The 18,417-nt window shown below is 42.7% G+C and overlaps 1 protein-coding gene, 1 non-coding gene and 1 pseudogene across 2 annotated transcripts; all 3 read left to right on the plus strand.

The window, feature by feature from the left end:
* Positions 1–3,297: 3,297 nt before the first annotated feature.
* On the plus strand, positions 3,298–5,103 carry LOC129083515 (latexin-like; annotated as a pseudogene).
* A 5,362-nt stretch (positions 5,104–10,465) lies between these two features.
* ATP5MF (ATP synthase membrane subunit f) lies at positions 10,466–18,378 on the plus strand. Its single transcript, XM_054589860.1, has 4 exons — positions 10,466–10,539; positions 15,880–15,987; positions 17,483–17,599; positions 18,242–18,378. Exons 1-4 carry the CDS (start codon positions 10,527–10,529, stop codon positions 18,268–18,270), a joined length of 267 nt encoding a protein of 88 aa, XP_054445835.1. The 5' UTR covers positions 10,466–10,526; the 3' UTR covers positions 18,271–18,378.
* Positions 13,313–13,438, plus strand: LOC129083946 (small nucleolar RNA SNORA54). The gene has a single exon (XR_008530519.1). It is a non-coding gene; the product is annotated as a small nucleolar RNA SNORA54 (small nucleolar RNA).
* Positions 18,379–18,417: the final 39 nt, after the last annotated feature.

The following is an 18,417-nucleotide window of genomic DNA, read 5'->3' on the forward strand; positions in this document are numbered from 1 at the left end:
AGGACTCCACTTTCCAGAGGGCTAGGGAACACCGGTGCCTGTCACGTGGAGAGGGAGGGGCGGCGGGCCTTTACTGTCATCCTTAAAATGGGGATAATTGCTCACCTGATAGATCTCCTTTCTGAATAAAATGAAGAACTGTCGTCTAAAAACCTTCAGGTGACTTCATTGGGGGTGGGGGTCCGGGTACCTGTTACAGTGTTACAGAAAAAAAGAACACAGTCTTTAGTATTTCTCCCCCTCCCCCTCTCCCTTTCCTCATTTCTTTCTTGATTTAGAGAGTGGGGAAAGGACGGAGAAAGAAAGGGAGAGAAACTGAACATCTGCGGGCTGCCTCTTGCTGCCTCTTGCCCCCAGCTGAGGACCTGGCCCACAACCCAGGCATGTGCCCTGACTGGGAATGGAAAGGGTAACCTTGGTCCACATGTTAGTGCTCAATCCAGTGAGGCATACCAGCCAGAGCTTATTCTTTCTTATAATAAAGCTCAGACCTGTGAAATGAGTGCTAGTGCTGATGTGGTTGAAAGCATTCTAGCTGATAAATAAGCAGACACACGACTGAGAAGCCACTGTACTGATTGGAAAGACATAAAAGAAGAAACAAGATTAGGATTGAGTTCACAAGGAAAAGTTAGATGTGAGAAAGACGCAAATAGGGAGATTGGGTTTGAAACAGAATTGTGTGCATCTGGAGTTCAGGAACTTTAGTACTGGAAGGACCTCTCCTCATGAGCCACAGATCTACAAGACAAGATACTTCTTAACTCAGTGTCAGAAACACTGGGGGTTATAGCTCCAGTTATTCACCAGTGTCGAGTGTGGTACTGTCCCACATTACCATAGTCCCTTGAATAGTCTCTCCATGTCTAATCTTGCCTTTCTTCAATCCATGCTGTTCAAGGTAGCCAAGATGAACATTTAAATGCTAATTATGTTTATGTTACTCTTCTTAGAAAACTTCAATGACTTCCCTCTGCCGGAAGTATAAGGGAAACTCTTTAACACAGTTTCTACAACCCTGCTAAATCTACAACTCTGCCAATCCTGAATTTTCTTCTGCTATCTTCCTATCATTCCCTGTACTCAGATCACATGTGCTTTTTGGTATTTCACACATCCCAAACCCTTTGCTGTCTCTTAATCTACACATTCCCTCTGCTTAGAACAGGGGTGTCCAAACTTGGGGCATCTTGGCCACACTGGAAGAAGAGTTGTCTTGGGTCACACATAAAATACACAGACACTAATGAAAACTGATGAGCAAAAAAAAAGTTCTGTGCATAATCTTCATGATATTTGCCACCACAGATTAGCAAAAAAGTCCTCACATGTGGCTCATGGGCCACTGGTTCAACACCCCCGGCTTAGAACATCCTCCTGTCATCCTTCAGATTTCAATTGAAATGTCAGTTATACAGAGAAGTGTTTCCTGACCTCCTTCCCCTTAATTTAAATCTCACAGAAACCTGCTCTTTTTCTCCATGGATGTGCCACAATTTGTAATTATACATTTATATTTGCTTCTATTAAGTGTATGTCTTTCCACTTGACTATAAATTCCATTAGGACAAAAACCATACATGTTTTGTGCATCACTGTGTCAGGTTTCAAGCACAGAGCCTGACAAGTTGAGTGTTGAGAAGGTGCCATTCCACAATTATTCCCAACTTCAACCAGGTTCTGCATAATTTAGCAGTTCTTTATTTATCCATGGTTTCCTCCTTTTATCATGGTTACCACTTTTTTCTGACTCCACTCAACAGCCATTCCAGATACTTCTAAGCTCACAACCTCATCACCAAGCCCCTCTTCCTTAGTCAATGCATTCAACACCATCTATTTCACAAAAGAATGAGAGGTTTTTTGGTTGGAATATATCCAACTTCTATGATGGTTAATTTTATGTCTACTTGACTGGGCTAAGAAATGCCCAGATAGCTAATGAAACATCTCTGGGAATATCTGTGACAGTGTCTCAGGAAGACATCAGCATTTGAATTGGTAGACTAAATAAAGATGATCACTCTCATCAATGCCAGTGAGCATCATCCAATCCATTGAAAGTCTGATTAGAACAAATAAATAGGGTGTATTTGCTCTCTCAGCTTGAGCTGAGACATTCATCTTCTGTCCTCAGACACTGGTGCTCCTAGCTCTTGGGTCTTCTGGCTTGGATTGGGCCTTACACCATTGGCTCCCCTGATTCTCAGGCTCTCCAGCTTGCCCTAGAATTATACCACCAGTTTCCCTGAGCCTCCTGTTTGCAGATGGCAGATCAGGGGAATTCTCAGCTCCTGACTATTACAACTTCCCTGTATTTAAATCTAAAGGTGTGAACTGTCTAGAGTACTTTGGATGTGGGAGAAAGCACAGGTTACTATCTTCCTCTTACCAAACTGAAGCAAGCCAGAGAATGGAGCGCACCAAGCATCTTTCCCAAAGCAGTGCCTCCCTGACAACAAAAGACCATATGGTATTATAGGGCTAGTTGCTTACATCATAAATGTTGAGGTATGTTTGGGGTGAGCATGGGCAGTAAGTAGACATGGCCATAAATAAATTACATGTACAGAAAATGGCCAGTAAGCCCCACCTTGGGTGGAGATATCAGTATTACAATGAGAGTATAATGAGAAGTTTACACTGAAGCTGTAATAGGGTACAGGGTGAGGGGTGCCCAGGAAAATAGGAGAAAACTCTCATAGCCCTTGTTTGGGGCATGGAGAGAGTGGACTATACAGCTTAAGATACTTTTCATAACAAAGGCAAGATGATAGCTGTGCTACTGCCTTGGGGCAAGGTGGGCTGACTATCAGGATATATCCTGTCTCATGATGTAGCCAGGGAGGTGGGTCCCCCTGGATCACTGAGTCACACTTGTCCTGACTTTGGATGGCAGCCAAATGCATGTGAACTATACAGGAAACTGGCGAATGTAGCTCATTGTGGGAGGAGTCAGAAATGAGGTCACATAGGAGGCTCTGGGTCAGAACTTGAATTAAGGGCAGACAGCTATGAGGGGATTAGGCAATGTGACTTGAAAGGGAGTAGAAGAGCCATGAGGGAGGAATGATGTAGCAGCCACATGAAAGGGAGAAGTAAGCAATCACCTATGTAGTTTATAGTTAGGATCTGGTTCTGTGAACTGGTGTAGTAAGGAAGGAGACATGGTGCTGCTCTGATTGTGCCTGCTCTAGCTGACTCTGAAGACTCTCCCTTGCAAGACACTGACCTGCTGCCTTGCAAACCCTGACTTTATCTGGACTCTCAGGACTCATGTCTTTCCTGAGCTTCACCATGATCCAGTGCACCATGGCATATGCTTTCCTGGACTATTACATGGAGGCTGACAACAACGTACTCCAGATCCTGAAGGAGAGAGCTCCTGTGAGACTATTTGTGCAGCCAGCTTAAATTCAGATAGGAAATGGGGAACTTTTGGGGCTTTTGGATTATAGTCTGGCGAGGAGCAAGGTAAGTGCTGGGTCCTGAGGGAGAAAAGGGCTCTGAGCTGAAATGCTCCCAGCCCCAACAAGGTTGGAGTTTTGTAAATCAAGACCTGTTCCTTCTAGCATTAATTGTTAGGTCATTCACCAAGGCGCCACTTGGATGCGCCCGTCTGCTCAGTTACAAAGCCACTGGAGGGTCATTTGGTCAGTTCCAATAGGTCTGGGGCAGTTTCTAGCAGCTTCCTTATCTTCACCTTGGAGGAAAACATCTCAAGCAGGCAGTGTTAGAGTTCCATCAATGAAACAAGCATAGTAAATGTTTAAGTAATTATGTTGGCTTTCTCCAAGTCCTTAACCCTCGGTATCAGCTAGGCAGGCTACATTTTCATAGGTGTATCTTAACTATACACCTATGGTAGATTACATTATTGTTCAAAATCTTTGCTGTCTCTCTTTGTAGGAGGATTGTACTTCCCCATCTGGTTGAATTCAGGGTTGTGCCTGTGAATTGAAATAAACTTCTTGGGAAAGATAAGTAATTTCGTTCTGTTTAAGAGTCAGCTTCTAATCTGCCATTTCTTTACCCTCTGCCATGACACTCATTATGTCTTATGTAAGACTGTTCCATCTGCCTGTATTCCAGAGTGAAGATACGGACATGTAGAATGAGTAAAAATTACACCTTAGTTGTCTCTGAGAGTTTTCAGGTTGCTTGATTCTACACCATAATCTAACCCATCCAAAATGCTTTCTGAGCCCTTTTAGGGTAATACTTTTCAAATGCATGTATGTCTATTTTGTTTTGTTTTAAATAATAAAGGAATATGTTTTCCCAGCAACAGTATCAACTTGTTCCCCAACATAATCACAGCAGCCAAGTTTAGGTCATATAAGTTAGTTAAACATATAAAAGAGAGGGTGACCTGGAAGCATGTTGGATGGTGTCATGCTGGTATACTTCCCATTCATCTTGAGCAGACTGGTGTTTGCCCAGCTGTGCTCACCAAGAATAGAAATCTCAGCAGCTTCAGCGGTAGAGAACTGCATCAACTACAAGTAGGGGACCCCCACCCCGCCCCTCCGCACACAAGGTACTTCAGGTGTAGACAGTCAAGCCAGCTTGAAGGATATTCCAGGAGGAGGACTTAAGTTTTCTTTAGAAGAAATTACCCAAAAACAAATGACAGTGAACTGCACAGCTTATGTACTTTATCTTCAAATGAGATAAGATACTGCACCAGAAGTCAACTTTACATTTTAAGGAGAAACTGGAAAGAATCCAGATGAAGAAGATAACACATTTTATCACAGACTCAAGTCCATGAATGGACTACTAGAAACACAAAATATTCCAGACAGTTTTGAAAATGTATCTCTAGCAATGAAACCAGTTTAACATTTAACACACAGTTAGGCCTGTGTTGCATGTGGTTAAATATTATGGCAGAATTCTACTTGTAAACATGGTATAAAGTGGTAAAAATTCTAACTGTCAAGCAAGTGCAAAAAAATATGATAACTTCATTGAGTTAGACTACACCATTTTACTTTATGACATTGTATCTCAGGGCAAATGAAAGTTTTCTGGCATCCACAATATGGTACTAAAATAAAACATGATAGCCATGTGCCAAAGAAAGCACAATTAGAATAATCAAAGCATGAAGTATCAATATGCTTATTAATGTGTATGTCAATCTTCACTGATATGTAGATAAAGGGGCCAAACAAATCCCAAAGTGTCACTTTGTATAAATATCTTCATTATACCACAGAACTGTATAGCTTTCATAATAAAGAGTGTCATGTTGTAAGTGTCTTTGTAAGAAGGGAAGACCAAAAATACTCCAGAATTCACTTATAAAAACTGTGTATTTATTCTTACATGTTTAAACTTCAGTCACCTCCCAAGTACCCTCCATTTGATGCAATATACCTATTGAGATGTTTTTTCACTGCTCAAAACAGTTTTTGAACTCATGGATTTTGATCCCTTTTAGTGCTTCTGCTATTTTTTGTTTCACCTCTTCCACATTGGCAAAACTTTTCCTTTTCATCACTTTTTTCATGCAGGGAAACAAAAAATGTCACTCAGGATGAGGTCAGGTGAATGGGGAGGGTGGGACATGGGGGTCATGCCATTTTTGGACAAAAACTGCTAAACATGCAACATGGTGTGGCCCATCATGAAATGGGCAAATGCGTTGAAAGAGTCTTAGGGAAAAAAAATCACTGAAGTAGAATACAGCTTCTCACAAAACACCAGCTGTTATGCTGATGCAGATGGGTTCCTAGAACACTCACCTATCAGGAGAAGCCTGTCCTGCAAGGAGCTTGCCTTCCAGAAGATAATTCCATTCTGGGCGGGCGGGGGGCGGGGGGGAGGTTCTCCAAAATAAAAAGCTTCAATTTTATATATATAATATAAATCTAGCTAACCTGCAAAATTCTAGGTGTGATTAAATCAACAAGATATCTGCCCTTGCTGGTGTGGCTCGCTTGGTGGAACGTCATTCTATAAACTGAAATGTTGTGGTTTCAATTTTTGGTCAGGGCAAATGCCTAGGTTGTGGGTTTGATCCCAGATTGGGGCAGGTACAGGAGACAACTGATCAATGTGTCTCATCATGCCTGTGCCAGAATACAGGCACACCAGAATGGGTGTTGACAGTTTGGAAGAAAATCCCAGAGACAATAATGGAGCATACTTAAGAAGTGCCATATTACCAATACCCCTGATGGCAAGGAAAAGAATACTGGGGGAAAACATGTGGGCACAGACAACACTGCATGAAAAAATGATTCAGAATAGGATCCAGAATGTGAAGAGTTTAACAATACCTTAAGCATTTTATTTTCACTTTTACAAGAGTTATAGATCATTTTGAAAGTATGACTAAAATTATGTCTAAATAAGTCTAAAAGGGATTTATTAATAATATAAAATAAAAGGTCAAAGTGATCATGAAATTTTATGTAACAATTTAGTTGGTAGTATTTTTTTGTTACTGGTGGCACAGAAAACAAGTGTGTATCTTGCAAGTCCATGGTGACTTAGGATCGATGAACCACTCCAGGTTGTTTACTACTTAGTGAACTGTAAAATAAAAAATTCTGAAATAATTCACCTCTAATACCTCTTCTTGCTCTGTGGTTCAGTGCTTCTCTGTGTTAAGGCCTGGATCTCAACGTTGATGATGGGCAGTGTCAAGGGAGTTGGGTCTACTTAATAAGGGGCCATTATTCCACTTTGCTGCTTAAGGTAAATATATAATTTTGAATTTTCAGATCCCAGTTGACAAGACTTAGATATACTATGCAAATGGAATAAATAAGGTAACTACCTGAAACACAGACTGAAAGGCCATAGGAGCACACAACACTGGAATGTTCTGGAGCATCCTAGGGGTCTCTTCATGTTCCTCTCTAGCTGGTGTTACAAGGGCTATGTTTTTTCTCTTTCCTCATGGGTTTTATTTATGTCCAAACACCACGCTCCTCCGGGAAGGAGTTTGTTTGCCTCAATCATTGAAATGTCCAAAATTAGCTCCAATTAACCCAATGGGAGCTCTTAAGGGAGCTGGAAGTCCTAAGCCAGGGAACTTGACAACAGTATGGGTGAGTGGAAACTCTTGAGCTCAGATTGCTCCAATTGCAGAGCCCCCTTAATCTCAGATGAACCAAAAAAGTAAGCAGGATTATTTACAGGAATATTTATATAAATAATTACAAAGTGTAAAATAAGTATGTAAGAGGATGGCCAGGTGAATGGAATTTTTTAATGTTTCAGGGATGGGTAGACCCTATGACTTTCAGCCCCAAACCATCTCCAACTCAGTCCCACTGTCTGAACTCCTAAGACTCTTCTTATGCTTCCTATGAACTGCAGAGAGGATATATCAAAGAAAAAGTGACGTCCTTAGGTGTGTTTCCCTGGTCTCGAAGGAGCTCATGCAGAGGATGGCCGTTATGCAAGGACATAAGTGGCAGAGGACACTTCAGTGATAACCTCTGCCTTATCCCACAGTTTCTGCAGGTATCATTAGCAGTGTTGCTATGTCTGATTCTCTACACCAGCAGCTCTCCATATGGAAAAGTGATCGTGTACTCTTTCTTCTATTCCCTCTTCCTCAATGTTTTTTATCTATGAACTCAAACCAAGAATATACACACTCAAAGATGGAAGTTTCAAAGTTGGAAAGGCAAATGCCAGGTGATCATTGGGAGCATCTTGTACATTCAGCACATAAATTCTTTACCCATCATGAATTTCACTGTCCAAATTGTTGCTTTGAACTCCAAAGAATGAATAATTGCATAGGGTTAAAGGTGCATTTATATCACCTTGGCTGGGTGGCTCAGTTAGTTGGAGCATCATCCCATACACCAAAAGGTTGCAGGTTCTGTTCCCAGTAAGAGTACATACCTAGGCTGCGGGTTTGATCCTGTTGGCGCACACAGGGGAGGAAACTGATAGATGTTTCTCTCTCCCCTTTCCTCTCTCTCTAAAATTAATAAATATATTGCCCTGGCTAATGTGGCTCAGTTGGTTAGGCTTCTTTCTGCAAAACGAAAAGTCACCAGTTCGATTCCCTGTCAGGGCACGTGTCTGGTTGCAGATTCAGTCCTCAGTTGGGGCAGGTACAAGAGGCAACCTATTGATGTTTTTCTCTCACATTGATGTTTCTCTCCCTCTTTTCTCCCTCCTTCCCCTCTCTCTAAAAACAAAATAAACATTAAAAAAAATAAAATTAATAAATATATCCTTGGGTGAGGGTGTTTTAGAAAAATGTTCATCACATCTGTTATAAATAAATAAATAAACAAAACACCGTTCTTCTGGCAATCCCTATCCTTCCCAGCTTTAGTTTTCTCCACTTATCACCATCAGACATGCTGGAGAGGTCATGGCCATTTCCCAAATATCTCTCGGGTTCCCTTCTTTGGAATGGAAGATGACTTTGCATCCTGGGACTCTCTGGGAGATAAGGCCATGTGACCAATTCAGGCCAGTAAGTCTGCGTGGAAGTACCTGTGCACCTTCAAGCCAGGATCTGACTGACAAGATGAGTCACTAAACTGAGCCAACGCATTGTAAGGGTGGCTGCTGATCAGCCTGGATATCTGAGTGAGTACAAGTAGACTCCCTTGACTACCCATCATGGGTATGTAGGGTCAGTAAAATAATAACCTTTTTAAGAATAAGTCCCTGGGATTTGGAGGTGCTTTTCTTTTCTTTCTTTTTTAAAAATATTTTTATTTTCAGAGGGAGGGGAAGGGAGAGAGAAAGAGAGGGAGAGAAACATCTATCAGCTGCCTCTCACAGGCCTCCAACTGGGGACCTGGCCTGCAACCCAGGCATGCGCCCTGACTGGGAATCAAACTGGTGAACTTTCAGTTTGTGGAACAATGCCCAACACTTAGCCACACCAGTCAGGGCTGGAGGTGTTTTTCTACTGCAGCCAAACCTAGCCCACCTTCACTATAGATTTCACTTGTTTATTGTCCCTCTCTCTTCAGGAACAAATGCTCCACAAGGCAGGGATTTTTATTTGACTTGTTTTCCCAGGATCTTCAGTGCCTGAAACAGGAAAGCGCTCAGTATTTGTTGACATGAGCATCCTACAGAGTTATGACCTCCCTACATAGCCGGCTTGCATCCTCCAGTCTTAACGCCCCCTCCTCCATCTTACTTCTCCCCCTATCTATTCTCTACCCAGCAGCCTGGGTTATTGTTCAAGTATGTAAATTTGACCATCTCACTCTCTTTTTTAACCCTCACTGGCTCCCCCCTGCTTTGAGGATAAACTCCACTCTTCACCCAGCATTCACAACATTTTGTGTTCTGACCCCTGCTTACCTCCCCAGATTCATCTGTTATGTTATTGTGCAATCATCACCACTATCCATTTCCACGTTTTCATTATCCCAAACAGAAACTCTGTGCCCATCTAACCCGAACTCCTGGGCTGCTAAGATCCTGTCCCAAATCCAATACATGGCTCTAAACCTTTTATACCTTTGCAGTTCCTGGTGCTTGGTGTTCCCTTGGACACTTTGTTCACTTAATAACTACCTCTCCATTTTTTTTGAAAGTCAGCCCAGATAAGCTCCTCTTCTCTTTCCAAGTCCTTCCAGATCTTTCCCTCACTAAGATGTCCTAGAGCTCAGAGATCATGTCTGATTGATTTCTATGTCCCTAGTAACACCAGTATGTTTGGTGAATGAATAAATGGCTGATATTTATTTGGTGAATAAAAAGTTTCCTAACTCCCCCATGTCACTTCCCTGATAAAACTAGCAGTTTATTGGTCCAATTCCTACTATCCACTCAGTGTTTAATCCTTTATTTTCACACACATTGTTTCATTTAATTCTTACCACAAGGATGCCAGGTAAGCATTAATTACATCCTTATTTTACAGAGAAGGAAACTGAGATTCAAGGAATTGAAACATCACCCCCAAGTCAGAATTCCTTAACCAGCAATGGTTAACGTAGCCTTTCCATTAAAAAAATAAGAAGGTGGTCAGTTGTCACAGCGCCTGGAAAAGAACTGGGGAAAAAAGAAAAGGCCGGAGTTATGAGCCCCTAGGGCCTTGCATACCTCTGTACTTAGAACTCAGCCCTGAGCTGGGACACATATAGGTACTCTCGAATCCAACGTACTTGGAACCTAAGCCTGGACACAGCTGTTCCTGGTGACTGGAAATTCCTTGAGAGTCGGAATTTAACCTCCCATCCAGCACAGTTGGGAGGAAGGATCTTGATGTACTCTTGTAACTTTTTACAACAAATTTAAGACGACAGAGTAAGAAAACCAGGATATTCTTTTCCCTCTCATAATGTGGAGCCCAGGCTGAACCCTACTTCCCCTACCCCTGTCCCCAACTGAGAGGGTCACGGTGTTTTGTCCTCCATACACTTCACCCCTCACCTTGTGCACTTGCAGCCCCAGCTGAGAGCATCGGTCGTGACCTACTTCCCGTGAGCCTTAGCTCTCCGCGACCGTGCGGCGCATGCGCCCTACCCAGCAGTCCTCGCATCGCCCCGCAGAAGGGTCACTAGGACTCCAAAATGGCGTCAGTCGGTGAGTACCGAGAATCACTTAGGGCCTGTCAGGTTAGAAGCAGGAGTCGGGGTGAGTTCTCAGAGATGCAATGGGTGGGGAGGGAGCTGCGGAGCTACCTGTCTTTCGCTGAAGACCTTCGCCGCGACCTTACCCGAGGCGCACTGAACACTTTGCCAGGGATCCTGCGCCTGCCGACCTTTCTCTCCTCTCCCGGCCGCACCGCCGCGGGCTTGGAATGCGTCGCCTCGGGACTCGTACCCAGTCCCCGCTAAGGAATAGCTGTTCTCGTCCTCGCCGCGACCCAGGCACTTTGCACTTGAACCCTATGTGCAGACTGTATCCTTCTTTCTAAAGTTGAAATTAAAATTAAGCTTCAGGAGAAGTTTAATGCTTAGGGCAGTGCCTGAGACAACGAAAGGTTAGAGGCGTATATCTTGACTGGGCCGAATAGGTTTTGAGAGGTGAAGTGTCCTATTCAAGGTCACAGCTAGTGAGGCGACTGAGCTGCGATTCAAAGCTAGGAATTGGGGGCCTCGCGGTAAACTGAAGTTGAATTACAAAGATGATTTTAGGACTAGCCGGTTTTTCGGTGACATGTATAAATTTCTACAGTCATCGAACAAGTGCACACTGACTTTTATTCTTAAAATAATACGGAAACCACGTATAAGCCCTAGATCCTCACAGTAACCTTGTCAAGAAGTCAGTACCGAATGCTGACCCCATATTAAAGATGAGGAAAATAATGTTTGCAGATGTGGTGTGGCCTGCCTGAGGTCGTATAGCATGATAGTGGCAGAGTTTTGATTAATCTATGTGTGTCTTACTCCAGTCTTTTTATTCTTAATCTCAGCCTTGAGAAATGAAAAGGGGATCAGAAAAGATGAGACTGATGCTGTTCCCATCTGTAAAAATGGGCATGAGAGTAGTTATCCACAGGTGATTGTGTTGTTTAAATAAGGCTACATGTGAAAAGGAAGTATTGAGACTTGGCATCTTATTTAAGCAGAGGGTTGTTGTGAAGAGAACTATGGACTAAGGATTTAACAGCCTAGTATATATAAGGTACTGGGAACACGGCCTAGTGCGCAGGTGAGTACTGGTCATCCCAGCTTAAACTCTGACCTTTGGGCATAGTTATGTTACATTTGGCACATGCAGCAGCATCTGGGGAAGGGGGATTGGAGTCCCAAGTCTCTTAAGTACTGATTATCTTGTAGGTGATATCTGTTGCCAGAGTATAAAGCCACTAACTCATTAGCAAATAAAGTGATGAAAATATAAATTAATAGCAATAGATGAGATCAGAGGTTGGCAGACTATGGCCAGTAGGCTGGATATCCTGAGGCCTGTTTTCTTCTGTGAGCTAAGGATGGTTTTTATGTTTTTTTAAAAAATTGTACAGAAAAAGACTTTATTACAGAGGCCTTGTGTGGCCTGCAAATCTTATATTCTTTACTCTCTGGCAAATCCCTGGGTTGCATTTAGCACGTAGAAGATACTTGGCATTTAGATGCCTCTTCATATAAGTGAACAAACAGTATGTTTTTGAAGTGCTGCCATGGATGCCTCCTTCCTGACTTCTTAAAGTCATAAAATGGGACCAGACCCGTGGTCCTTCCACAGTCTTCACTGAAAGTCTGTCATGACCAGGAATTGTGTATGTGGATGTTCCCACCTTCAGATAGCTCATAGACAGAAAGACAAATAATAATAATTCCCACTTACACAGTACCTACAACCAAGTACTAAGGTGGGTACTCTTCTTACCCTTATTTTACAAAGGAGGAAACTGAGGCACAGAGAGGGCAGTAACTTGCCCAAGGGCACACAGCTATAAAGTGGCACAGAACTCAGAATACTGGACTCTAGAGTCCTCTGTGTTATCACTGCACTCCACTGGTGGGAACCAGTGACTGCAAAGGGCTGTGCAGCACTGCGGAGGAGTGCTGAGTGGGGTTCCGGTACGGCTGCCAAGCACTGAGGCCTTTGTTTTCCACTAAAAGAGAAATTCTTGGAATAAATGTAGGTGTATCTCTAATGAATCTGCCTCTCGGAGTTTTGTAATGGTGATGTACTTGCTCTCCTTAAAACTAATGTGATTTTTTTTTCTGTGCATATAAATTTCTTCATTTTGATTAAGGAAACACTTTTGACTTCGTAGTACAGAGAGATAAGTATGTAGAAAATGATAGTTGGCTTTTTTCCTCCTCTGATGCCAAGGCACCATGCCATCTTCTGAATGTAGTCATGAGAATGTGGAATGTGTTTTCATAGTTTTTGTGAGTGTGAAAAAGATAGCTTCAGTAGGCCCAGAAGTAGCCTGATTTTTTTTTTGTTTGTTTTTTGAGTCACCGGCCTTATACCACTAAAAAATATTTTGATTTAAAATACTGTTCTCCTTTTGCATAGTTTCCCCAACATAGTTCTATTTTCAAAGCACTTTAAACTTTTATTTTGGAAGAATTAAAATAAAAAGGAAACAGAATCATGTAATGAGTGCTTTGTACTTATTACCCAGTATCAGCAGTTAGCAACATTGTGCTATTTTAGATCTATTTCTTCATCACCATTTCCCACCACAATGCTGTATTTAAAGCCAGAGTTGGTCTTAGAATGACATGTTTGCATTCCTTACCACATGCAAGAAGGCTTTGAGAGTGTAATAAAGGTACTACTATGTTCTTATTCAAGAATAAATGTGGTATAGTAATCCTTGGACTAAAAGTCTACCAATTCAGATGTTTTGGTAAGATATGTACTTACTAACTTTTAAAAAAATGGCACAGGCGAGCACTGTTCGTGACCCGTTAACCTGCTGTGGCTGACGGGTTCCATTCCAGTGCCATAGCAGTGCCAGTGACATGTGACTGACGGCCTGGCCGGTGGCCGTCAGTTTCAGATCTTGGAGACAAGTGCAAAAAAAAAAAAAAAAAAAAAAAAAAAATGGCACAGGCAAGGTGACAGAGAAAGGTAGTATAGGTCATTTTCGGAAGACATTGTTTGGTGTTGAGCTTAATATCATTTGACACTAAACTCTCCAATAGAAATTTGGAACATATCTTAAAATTCATTTGAGATTATTTGACATTTCAAAAATATTACTAATTACAGTTTTCTGTTCGTAAAAGGACTAAAGGGTGAGATTAATCCCTGAAGGCCTATGTGGTTGGAATGTCCTAAAGTATGGTTTATGTGCTTTCCCCTGCCTCATACCATTCTTTTTTCCTATCCTTTAAAACAAAAAAAAGTTTCACGTAAACCTTCTGAAATTTCAATAGTAATAATAACAGTTTACAATTCTTGAGCACTGTTCCAAGTGCTTTTATATAGATTCTCATTCAATCCATGGAATAAACCATTTAACAGAAAAAGAAATGAGCTCACAAATTACATAGAAAGGAACTTAAGGCAAGGAGGGGAGGGAAGGAGGCCTTTTAGGAGATACCATTTAAGTTGAGATAATCTGGTGAGGAATGTGGGGCACTCAGGTGGAATTAATTCTGTTGCATATGAGAAACAAAGGATTTTGGCTCAAGTGTGGTGAGGCCAAGAAGATGAGTGGATATGTTGTCTTCCCTGATAGAATGTTGGCTCCTGAAAGCAAGGTTCTCATCTGCGGTCAGTGCTGTGTCCACAGTGCTTGGTGTGCTTGCTACCTGGCATATAGTAGGTGCTCCATGTTTGTTGGCTCATTCTAGGTGGAAGGTTGAGCCAGTTTGTTTGGGACAGACAGCCTAACCCATGACCCTTAAACAATGTATACAAGTCATAGGATTATGCCTCCACCTGTCACTTGCGGCCTGCTGTGGTAGGCACTCAGTCTGGTTCATCAGTGCCAAGGGTCTGGTTCTCCAGACCATCGGTAGCAGATTAGAAGTTGCTGTTAAGCCTTGCATTTCTCTTTATGGCCTGACAGTCCTTGCCCTTAATTAAGGGTTGGGAGATGTCAGGAAACCTGTGGGATTCCACTTAGTGGACTCTTGAGCCTGGTCTTTAGGGAGCGTTAGTCTTTCCTTGGTTCTCCAAAATGGAAAAGAAATCTTGGAGTGATTTAGTCTGGATCCTCCTGTGGCTGGTCATCTTTAAGAAGGGACTTTAGTCCTTGATCCCTGGCTCTGAAGAGGACACCTACTAAGCAGCTTTTTAAAGTTGCCCTCTGGGGATAGACAGGGGAAGGGAGACCATTCCCTCATGAGCATCTGGACACTCACTGCTCTGCATGTCCCGCCCCCTCCCCACACTCTTGCTTTTTACTCTTAAGGACAGAGATGAATACAGTATGGCCTCAGCTAGGAGCCCTTCTTCTCCAGTCATCAGACTCTCATCCAAATATAGTCTGGGGCCTATTGGATCACTTGGAGTAGTTTTTACTGTAATTTGACATCTCTGGTCGCAGGCAGGATTCTTGAGGTAGAAATCAGATTGGCCTCAGTATCATCAGGACCAGACCTGAGGTTGAGTCCTGCCTCCACTGGCTGTGTGCTCTGTGACTTTGGCCAAGTTGACCAACTTCTGTGAGCCACTCCCCCTCTGCCCCCGTAAAATAAAGGCATCAACTACTTGCTTCAAAGATTAAATGAGCTAATACATGTAATGTTAATACTAGTTTTGCAGTAATCTATTTTGTCCTCTACTTTATTCCCTTCTTTCTCATAGTGCTTAGTTCTCCTTTTACATAGTTATTTTCAGCAAGCTTATAATTAAAACCCTGTTTTTAGCCTTGGCTGGTGTGGCTCAGTGGATTGTGTGCTGGCCTGCGAACTGAAAGGTCGCTGGTTCAATTCCTGGCCAGGCACATGCCTGGGTTGTGGGCCAGGTCCCAAGTTGGGGGTATGCAAGAGGCAACCTGTTTCTCTCACACATCAATGTTTCTCTCCTGTTTCTCCCTTCCCCTCTTTCTAAAAATAAATAAATAAAATCTTGAAAAAAAAATCTTGTTTTTAACTAATCTGTCAGTACAGCATTCTGCCATTATACAGACTCTGGATTAAAATAGTGAATTTGGTCCTAGCTGGGCTGGCTCAGTTGGAGTGTTGTCCAGTACACTGAAAAGTTGCAAGTTTGAGCCCCTAGTTGAGGTATGTGTGAGAGGCAACCAGTTCATGTACCCCGCTCCCTCCCCGCCACCACCTTTCTCTCTAAAAGCTATAAAAAATGTCCTCAGGTGAGGATTTAAAAAAAAATAAGTGAATTTTGTGTGACATAGTTATTCATATTATGTCCAGCCTCTATGTCGTGATGTTATTGAATGCCTCTTTATTGAATGGTTGAAATGAGTGACATAAAAGGATGCTATTTGTGTTATTGGGAGATTTTTCAGTGTGTGTTTATTTATTTTTTGCTTTTCCTAATCAGTACCATTGAAGGAGAAGAGACTCATGGATGTCAAACTAGGGGAGCTGCCAAGCTGGATACTGATGCGGGATTTCACCCCTAAAGGCATTGCCGGAGCATTTCAAAGAGGTTAGAGCCTTATGGATATGTGTAAACAAAAGCAAATCTCTGGTTATTGAGGTTTCTTTTTCCTATGAATTGATTTGGGGAGTAAAGGCCTTGTCTCAGACCAGTTTATAGATAGAGGACAGGGAGAGATTGTTAGCTCTTGAATTTCCATGTTTGGTCCTGTCAAAGACTGTCTCTGAGCTCTGGCTGCTGTTGCTCAGTGGATTGAGTACCGACCTGTGAACCAAAGGGTTGCAGGTTGGATTCCCAGTCAGAGCACATGCCTGGGTTGCAGGCCAGGTCTCCAGTAGGGGGCATGTGAGAGGCAACTCCACATTGATGTTTCTCTCCCTCTCTTTCTCCCTCCCTTCCCCTCTAAAAATAAGTAAATAAAATCTTAAAAAAAAAAAAAAAGGCTCTGAGATACTTGAGCCAAGAAAATGTTTTCTGTTGCTTGGAATTGGTATTGCCTTCATCTTCGAGAAATGTCTATGAGCACTTTCACAATCATGAGACTTCTTTAGGAGGAAAATGAGTGAAGCATAGTGGATATCAGTCTAAAGTATAATGCTCTTCCTGCCAGGCACAGCTTCTACAATGAATATTTGAAATGATCTGCCCATCAAGTCTTTGTATCTTGTAGTACATGGCTAGTCAGATCAGTCCTGTGGAACTCATGTCATGTTCTAAGAGTAAAGACCCACACCCTCCCATGGGGGCCTGCATGGTCTCCATCCTCCTCAGGGGCTTCCCTACTGTGTTTTCTTTCTAATTCTGGCCTCCCTGTGGCTCTCTTTTGTGTGCCATCTTCCTGCCCTGAGTGTCCTCAGATTAGAATACTCTGCCTTTTCCCCACACTTAGTTGCAGTAGTCCCTGACTCAGTGGAGGTGAAAGTGGCCTGTTAATGCCCACAGCTCCCTGCAGTGCTCCTTCAGGGCATCCCTCACTATTGTAAATTATGGCCTTCTATGACCATTTCATTCTTTTTCTGTCTACTAGGTCATGAGCCAAGGGGGCAGATACTGTTTCCTCACTGGTGGGCTCACCTAATAAAGAGAAATGCATAAAAGCCTTCCACTTCCCCAAGTGGCCCTTATTGAGGTTTGGATTCACATTCAGATTTAGGGTAAGCTGCTGACACAAAGGAAGGTTCTGGATCATTTCCTCAACGATTCCGGGATGGCTTAGGTGATTTTAGCCTGATGTTCTCCCTCTCAACTTTTCCCAGGCTGGAGGTGAGGGTGAGGTAGGATCAAAGGCTGGCAGGCTGAGCCAGGTCTACAAATTGAGGCCAAAGGGTAGAATTAAGGTGAGCCTAGATGGAGCATCTCCTGGGCTTATGGGGACCTAAAACTCTCTGGGGCATTTGTGCTTTTCCCATTATCAATCTGTGAATGTAGTGTCACTGGCTTAAAGAGCCAGAGCAGGACTGGGTGTCTGAATTTACCAGACTTGGCTTTACACACTATGTGAAACATGAACAGCAGAGGACAGTGACCTTCTCTTCATTTGCAGGTTACTACCGGTATTACAACAAGTATGTCAATGTGAAGAAAGGGAATGTTGCTGGCGTTTCTATGGTGTTGGCAGCTTACGTGCTTTTTAACTACTGCCGTTCTTACAAGGAACTCAGTAAGTGGCTCTTGGGTACCTTGTCTTTGGGGTTTCTCATGAGAGGGTGGCATTGGTTCACTGTCAGATTTAGAAGTCCATCATTTTACTGACAGCAGAGAAGTGGAGGGACTTGTCAGAATATAGTATTTAGGATATTATTTTGAGAAAATTGTGGCAAAGAGAACATACACAGGAAAAAATAAGGTGAAGGTAGGGTAAAGGTAATACTTAGGAAGCATTCTAAGATATTGAAGGCTCTGCCAAAGGCTAATGGAAAATTTGGCCTCATTTTCTTAGCAGCCCATGCAAAGAGGGAAAGAAGCGGTATAGTCTTGTCAGTGCAGTGCTCTGGAAAAGTGGAGCCATTTCTGGTCGAGACCCAGGAGGAACTTGTCCAGTGGGTGGTGCCAGAGTGTCACTGCTGGCCATAATTGGGTTTATGGCTGTTTGAGTGGGTATTCCTTTTGGGAAGAGGCTGGCCAGGGGCCAGATTAGCACCTGAGGTGCCTTCTTGTCCCCATGTCAGTATTGGGTTTGGAGTCTTTTCCTGAAAGGAATTCTTAGGGTGGCTTTATGTGATCTTAGCCTGATGTTTTCTTCCCATCATGTGTTTTCACTGCACATTTTAAGAAACTTACCATTCTGCCTTTCTAACTTCAGAACACGAGCGGCGACGCAAGTACCACTGAAGAGGGCCCAGTGTGGATTCCTGACCATTATCTTTGCACAGCACCTCTGAATCCTTTCATATTGTAATTAACACCTAATAAAAAGATGGCTGGTACTGGGCTGCTTCACTGGTTTGGCCATTTCCCTGCACTTCAGGAGGTCGCTTT

Source organism: Pteronotus mesoamericanus, unplaced genomic scaffold (assembly GCF_021234165.1).
Source record: "Pteronotus mesoamericanus isolate MK-2021 breed Mesoamerican mustached bat unplaced genomic scaffold, CSHL_Meso_final scaffold_167, whole genome shotgun sequence".
In the NCBI taxonomy this organism is placed as follows: Eukaryota; Metazoa; Chordata; class Mammalia; order Chiroptera; family Mormoopidae; genus Pteronotus; species Pteronotus mesoamericanus.

What these genes read in the sequence shown, in the direction of transcription:
- ATP5MF (XM_054589860.1), top strand. An exon ending in TGCCGGAGCATTTCAAAGAG is followed by an intron (nt 15,988 to 17,482) that starts GTTAGAGCCTTA and finishes CTTCATTTGCAG; the next exon opens with GTTACTACCGGTATTACAAC. An exon ending in CCGTTCTTACAAGGAACTCA is followed by an intron (nt 17,600 to 18,241) that starts GTAAGTGGCTCT and finishes TTCTAACTTCAG; the next exon opens with AACACGAGCGGCGACGCAAG.